The 7,821-nt window shown below is 34.4% G+C and overlaps 1 protein-coding gene across 2 annotated transcripts; it reads left to right on the top strand.

Moving 5' to 3' along the window:
• Positions 1 to 4,030: 4,030 nt before the first annotated feature.
• LOC121770084 lies at positions 4,031 to 7,420 on the top strand. Of its 2 annotated transcripts, none has more exons than XM_042166889.1 (6): positions 4,031 to 4,697; positions 5,313 to 5,524; positions 6,224 to 6,491; positions 6,597 to 6,682; positions 6,765 to 6,856; positions 6,938 to 7,420. In XM_042166889.1, the coding sequence occupies exons 1-6, from the start codon at positions 4,437 to 4,439 to the stop codon at positions 7,168 to 7,170; spliced, it is 1,152 nt and encodes a 383-aa protein (XP_042022823.1). In that variant the 5' UTR covers positions 4,031 to 4,436; the 3' UTR covers positions 7,171 to 7,420. The 2 variants fall into 2 exon arrangements, with proteins under 2 accessions (XP_042022823.1, XP_042022821.1); XM_042166887.1 differs by having other exon boundaries at positions 4,035 to 4,697; positions 6,221 to 6,491.
• The last annotated feature ends 401 nt before the right edge of the window (positions 7,421 to 7,821 follow it).

Below are 7,821 nucleotides of genomic sequence, written 5' to 3'. Positions count from 1 at the left end.
CACTCAAACTATGATTACTGGTACTATTTTTCATATTTCCCTTTCCTTTGAGGTTATTATAATTATTATTAGTATAATTATTTTGTTGTTGTAACAACTAATGTCGCTTATGAGTTGTACTCGCGCTTCGAACGTGGAATAATCTTTGTGGATATGTTACATTCCACTTTAAATAAGTTGGTTTGTACATTGTGGTTGTGGTGTAGCACCACAACTCAATGTCACATTTGACACCACTTCTTTTACTTGGTCCTTTATTTTTTTTATTAATAATGAGATTATTTCCTTTTATACATCATGAGCCAAATCAAAACTAACAAACCCGAGCACCTTAACCCTACACGAAATAGTATTTCCCAAATCGACGATTATCATTAAATGACACCTTATATATTGCGTCCTATTCATGTTATTTAATTCGATCGTTATTCTCTATTCTCACTTCTCACTGTCAATGGCCCACTAGCAGTCGTGGGCCATTATTTCAGAAACGTCGGTGGGCCCAGCATTAGATTTTTTTTTGAAAAATAGAATAAGGAAAATATAAATTCTAATACTATTAAAATGAGATGCACCTGTGAAAATTTCAACATGCATAAATGGTCCAGCAGTTAATTTTAAAATAGGAAACGACATGCACTGATGCACCGCTTTGCTTACTGAAAGCTATTGCCAAACTTTAAAAATCCAAAAATATGCGAAACTGTATACGGAATTATTCACTTGGAAATTCAAAAAAAAAATCACCTCAATTCTGAATTCAATGCACAATTTTGGCTGCTAACTAACTATTTTTTATATACAAAAAAAAAAACACATCCGAATGCGATTGATAATTCTAAATAACTAACACTAATTGAAATAAATAAAACTTAATTAGATATTCACAACTCAAATTATAGTTAATCAATGTGATTCGCGACATATAGATGCACATCTTTTGCCCTAAAAATAGGCCTCCGATTTTGATCAGAAAATGAAATTGAAATATTACTCCATATGCTACTAAACTAATAAATAATAATTGAATCGAAACTGTAATCCAACTAGAAGAAACGACCAAACCTTGAAATAGAAAATATTAACCGTAATATTATAAAAACCAATAACACCAAGAAAATCCCTAATTTTCAACCATTATATTGATGAACTAAAAGAAAATAAAAAATTTGAAAATAAAGAACCCAATAAACAACACAAAATTGAGAAATAAGAGTAAACGACACGCGCCTTGAAGATGGTGTGATGAAGACACGAATCAAAGACAGGTATCAACGTGTGGCGAGACAGCCACATACCCAACTTGTTTCGGACCCGACGCGCCACCTCACGGATCGCAATCTCGATAAGAATGCGACGCCTCCTCTAAATCCAGCCATACACGTGTCACCCTAAGTGATTAGTTACGTGAGATTTCTCACTTGACTAATCTCCTGGGAACCAATCACGTTCGCGCTTAGTCTGAATTCAATGCTTCCTCAATCCGATAATGTTTTCATAATCCAAGTGGTCCGTTCAGATTTGTAATTTACATAATTACCCTCTATTATGATATTTACATAATTACCCTCCGCTATGATGCATGAATGATGAGGATGGTGCATTTCATTTAAATCAATTAATTAATGCTAATCTTCAATCGTTGCTCTCCTCATTAATGATCGGTCGGCACTCGGCAGTGTCATACATACCGCATATACATATCATTATACCATCTCTGCTAAATTAATACAATTAAATTTAGGAAATTAACCTCTAATTAAGGAATAGCTTCCCAAAATGAATGGCCAAAGAAAAGTATCCCATAATGTAACCAACATGGATGCGGACAGACATATGCTATCAAAATGTGTGTAAGATTGTAAGAGGGATTAGTATTTATCAAGTATAGTTAAGTTTAAGTTTATGTCTGAATTGTTATAGATTGCATAACGAGTCAAGATTTGTCAGTTATCTCATACAAAACTCTTTTAAAGAAACTTAACTTTTTTTATATATATAAAATTGTACTACTATAGCCCATTTCCTTATGTAAAATACAAGTAAATTTTATAGTAGTTTCTAAAATAATAATGGATTCATCAGTATCACCAATTCAAATTTAAGAAAACAAAACTCTAAACGTGATTGAATATTTTATAGCAATGTCTTTATCAATAAATTGACAACATAGCTATGAAGGGGTCAATTCTAAGTGGTTAGGTTCGGTTTGAAGGATACATCCCAGCTTATATTGGGTCATTGGAATAATTGATTTCAAACCATAAGGTCACATTTTAATTAGGATATTAAAATAAACTCTTGAATACATTGTGATTGTTTTCTTTCAAATACTCCAACCAAAGTACAAACACCTCTTCTAACCTCTGCATTAACATTAGCACAATATTGTAATCAATTTTTTGAATGTTGAATATAGTTACATGCAATCAATAGATATTGTGTAGGCTGCCCAATATTCATGAATATTATTTGTGGTTTCGGATCAGGACTAAATTAATGATTTAGCCTATAGGCTATATCAAATAAATACGTGGCTGTGATCTATTTTAGACGCATTGGGTAGACATATATTTGCACGGTTTCAGTCAATGTTTATGCGAGCCAAACTAGGTTCTATAATCAATAAATTTCCCTTGATTGTAGGTTGTCAAACTATTTAGTTTTCGATTTTGACAAATAAAGAAGAGACATTTCTTTAAGTACATATTAAAAGTGATGGAATACCTGCTAATTGGATTAAATTAGAAGAATTCCAGAAAAGCAATTCTTGAGTTTTGACCAAGCTAAGAATTTACTAATAGCGTTTGGCTTTATTTGAACGAATCTAAAGGTGGGGTTTCACATTACAAAATACCCTATTATGCCCCGTGACTGAGTTTGCTATAAACAAAATAACTGAATAGATAATTATTTAATACTAAACATCTAATCAAATATGAGCATCATCAGCAAATATCACTTTTATTTAGCCAATATTAAAGTCAAAATAATAAATTGAACTTCGACTTTTATGCAATTTTTAAGATAGATAATGCGAATAATTTTAAGATATCTATATCAAAATAACTGTATAAATACAATAAATATTAATATTAACGTAAATTTAAGAGTAGTACTCACAACCGATGTTCATATAAATTACGGAGTATATAACTTCTCAATATATTGTTATTATACATTAGACCACAAGAATTTATGTAAGGTGACCAAGATTTGTTAGCAGAAACCATATGCAATTCAGATATGTTGGAAGCTAATTCAACCTTTAGAGCGTGTAGAGGAAAGAACTTTATTATTGTGTACTTATTGAATATACATATAACATATTCATATAAAAAAAACGAAAAAAAATCGATAAAAGAGAAAATAACGGAAAAAACATGGCTTATGAGCGGCAAGTGCAGCCAAGTCCAACAATGAATGTTGACGAGCCGCGCGAAATGGCCAACAACCAATGGAGAAGATTTGTTGTGGATGCACTAATTATATGTCAATTTAGTGAGAGTTTTTTTTATCGTTAAAGTCAAATTTGATATCATGACACGTAAAACCGTAGTAGTTTCTACTTCCTGCTTTAAGGTGTATGCTAAATATAGTTTAATCATTAAATAATTTGCAACATAGAACATAATAATATTATCATAATAAAAAACTGTATATTTGTCGCCGTAATCCAAATTCTGATACTTTCCCTCTTGATCGTGACAATAAATCTAATCCAATTTAATTTAAAATATACGAGTATTACATACATGTAAGTTTATGTCAATTGATGTTTATTCAAGAAATATTAGCGATTTACTTCAACCATATCTAATTTACGTTACCTTCTTATCCATAATACATAATCCAGTGTAATACACTAATGGAAGGCTTGTTTTTAACCTTTAACCGTCATTAAAGTTAAAAAATCTAACCGGTGGCAAATGTGTCATTTGAGTCGCCCATCTCCACCAAAAACAGCGTGGTGTTTGCTGCGCGCAATAACACCACCATTTTCCCCATAAACACCACCATTTTCCCTTTTTTTCAAATAATTATCTCATAAATTAATCGATTATTTTAATTTAAGCGTTTCTTCTCCTCCTCCTTTCTTCTTATACCCATCCATTTTCCTCCCATCTCTTTCTCTCTCTAAACCTACACCCCCATTTACATACATTCTGCGTAGCAATTTTGATCTCAGTTGGCATCTCAGCATTTCGTCGACGTTAATAGCGGGATTTGATCGGCGACATTGACTCATCCGCCTTTTATCAAGATAAAACTCGGAAATTTCCATAAAATCGACGGATATATATCGCAGGAAAAGGAAAAGGAAAAGGAAAAGGTTTTTCCGTGGATAGAGCTGTGACCTCCTTTTTGATAAACGCAGATAATTGCGTTTCGATAAATTAGGGTTTTTGGTCTTATTTTAGTTTTGGTTCGGAAATATGTTGGGGCCAGGCTTGCAGTTCAATAGGAGTAGAAACGGCGAAGATCGGTTTTACAGCCTGGCGAAGGCTCGACTGAGTCAAGATTTGCGGAGGGCTCAGAGTGATGTCACGCCTAGCCGTTCAAAGAGTCAACCAGATGAGCCGCTGCCGGAGAAGTCGGATGAAGATATTCCGGCGTCGGAGCTCTCTCCTTTGTGCAATCTGGAGAGGTTCTTGGAATCTGTCACGCCATCTTTACCGGCGCAGTATTTACCCAAGGTTTGCCTCTTCTAGACCTATGGGTTTGATTGAATTGGGAGAAACCCTAACTTGTTGTTCTCTATATGTCGTGGAGTTATTATTTACTACTAATTTAGCCGATTTGAGCAAATTTTGAGTTTAGTGCTATTTTGGTATTTTACCTGCCGATGATGAATAATATTTTACTTTATGGTTGGGGGAGGCTGATTTCACTTGCCCGAATAATACTTGCAAAGATGAAGGTTTGAGTTTTCTTTGAGGATTGTGATTGACGATTTTTAAGTTGTCAATTCAATGTTGTGCTAGGTCGGCAATATGCAGTTTTAATTTTTTCATGGTGCTATGCTTTCATATGCGAAATCATTATAAATACATACTTTCCTTTTTTATTCCTGCATTTGGTAGCAAAGATATTATACTTAGGATGCAGAATTACAGACTGCAGTCTATAATATTGTTATTGATTGAGCATAGAATACAGCGTAGTTTGTATCTCGAAGATATACTTAGTTCCTTTACTTGTGTTGGTTACTCTTTCTGCTATCACACTGTTGGAAATTCTACAAAAGATTGAGCTTTTACAAAAAAGTTTTGTTTTTTTTCCTTATTTAAATATTTTGTCAAATGTAACAGATGAAAGTGAGGAGTTGGAGAACAAGTAATGCAGAATCTCAGCCCTTCTTTGTGCTAAGTGATCTGTGGGAGTCGTTTAAAGAATGGAGTGCATATGGTGTGGGAGTGCCTTTGATACTGAATGATTGTGATGGCGTTGTTCAGTATTATGTGCCCTACCTATCGGGCATTCAATTGTACGCTGACCTTTCAAAGAGCACAGCGAAATTGAGGTATCTGTCTTTTGGCTTATAATGTATTTTATGTAAGGTAACTTGGAGGGCATTGTTATTACTTCATGTAATGGATGTATTTTAATTGGTTTCATCATGGAAAAATTTCAACTTTGGGGATTTCCCATTGAGTGTTATGCACTATCTTCACGATTGGGAGATGCACTTCTGTCAGTTACCAAAAGCTCTTATCAAATCAGACTCCTTGCTATTTTTTGCAACAATTTGGTCTGCTCTGTGCTCATTCTCTATTAATGTCTTGGTGTTGGTATGTCCTTAGTGTAGTGATTTTCTTATAGTGAGATGTCAACGTCTCCAATAATTGAAGAACACGGACCTCTCTGCCATACCTGTTTCCTTTGAAATGGATGCATTTATTAGCCTGTTTAACCTTGAAAGGATCGTTGGGTAAATGCTCAAAATTGTGAATGCACACACAAAATTATATATCTAAAGTGTTTGCTTGGAAACTCAAGCACTACCATATTGTTTTATATGCTGAAGAATGAAGATAGATGAAAAACTGTTGTGTTTGTGACTAAGTTGATATCAATGTTATCATCTTTCTGTCTGGGTTTTAGCCATGTAGGGAATTTTTCTTCGTACTCAATGTCTTAACTGTATAAATTCATTAGGTACTATTTTTATTCTATTTGTAGCTATGTTCTTCCAAGTCTGATTTTTGTTTATTTTTAGGAGATCTGGTGAAGATGGTGATGGTGAATATTTTAGGGATTCTAGTAGTGATGGAAGCAGTGATAGTGAACAGGAGAGGGGTGGCTTGAACTATTCTAGAGAGCAACCAAGTTACCTCCAGAGCAGTAACAGTCCTCTCACAGTAGATCAAATGGCATTTCAAGAAGGTTTCTCTAGTGACGAAGGTGAAACTGGAAGCTCTCAGGGATGCTTGTTGTTTGAGTATCTCGAACGTGACCCCCCATATTCTAGGGAGCCTTTGGCAAACAAGGTCCCATGTCTATTTAATCATGAATATTTTTTGTCATATCGTGTCAAGAGCTTTGTTTTGGTAAACAATTCACTGAGAGAGGACTTAACAATTCATTTTTCACAGATATCTGATCTTGCTCTCCATTGCCCTGAACTAAAAACGTTGAGGAGCTGTGATTTACTTCCATCAAGCTGGATTTCAGTTGCCTGGTATCTTTTCTAGACAATACGTCGTTACTTCTTGACTCTGCTTATTTTTTTGTTTCTCTGATGGTGAGTATTGTTACTGTAGGTACCCGATTTACAGAATACCTACAGGTCCAACTCTCAGAGATCTGGATGCTTGCTTCTTGACCTTCCATTCTCTTCACACACCCATGACAGGTAGCTAAACCAGTCACAGGCTCACAGCCATATCTAATGATTTCAGTTTTTGAGCCCGACTCACTTTTTTGCTTGTCACAGGAAGTGAAGTTGTGCATCCCCCAGTTGTGACATACCCTAATGGGAGCGATGATGACCCTCAAGTTTCACTTCCGGTATTCGGGCTGGCTTCATATAAATACAAAGCATCGCTGTGGACTCCGCTGACAGGGCATCAGCGGCAGCTGGAAAATTCTCTGCTGCAAGCTGCGGATAACTGGCTAAACTTGCTCCGAGTGAATCACCCTGATTTCTCCTTCTTCTGCCGCAGATAATAACTATGCTGCCCATTTAACCTTAGGTTGTTTTGCTCTGTTATAATAATGTATGAGATGAATATTTAAAGAAAGTGATAAAAATAGAAAAAAGAAAGACAAGGGTGTAGTTGATAATGTTAAGAAGACAGAGCAGGGTATTTTGGTGTGCTGATGATCAACTGTAGGATGGAGTTATTTACATGAGGATTTTGGTAGATAATTTCATGTTATGTATATTTGACATATATAGAAAGTGGTGTTTAGTTTATTATAGCTTTCAATATTGGAAATTTAAGATAGTAAGTAATATTCTCATTTCCTTTTCGTTTTCAGCAAAATATGAATATTTCGTATATAGTGAAATTGAAAACAGAATCAGACAGATGGCCAGCAAGCACAATTAGTGTGACTATTTAGAGCTTCCTCTTTCTTTTTATTTGTTTAAAATTAAATTTTTATTTATTAAAATATTAGTAGTACTAAAAAATATGTCCAATATCAAAAGATGTTCTTTATTTATAATATTCTTCCATCTTTATGCTATTTGACGCAACTCTTACCAGCGAAAGTTGGGGGAATGTCTGATAGAGATTTTGGGAATGTGTTGGGAAAAAGTGTGTTGAAATTTGTTTTAAGACACTGAATAATACTGCTAGTAAATATATCATC

Source organism: Salvia splendens, chromosome 16 (assembly GCF_004379255.2).
Source record: "Salvia splendens isolate huo1 chromosome 16, SspV2, whole genome shotgun sequence".
Taxonomy (NCBI): Eukaryota; Viridiplantae; Streptophyta; class Magnoliopsida; order Lamiales; family Lamiaceae; genus Salvia; species Salvia splendens.
The sequence above is the reverse complement of the archived record's forward strand: the minus strand, read 5'-3'. Positions and strand labels throughout refer to the sequence as shown.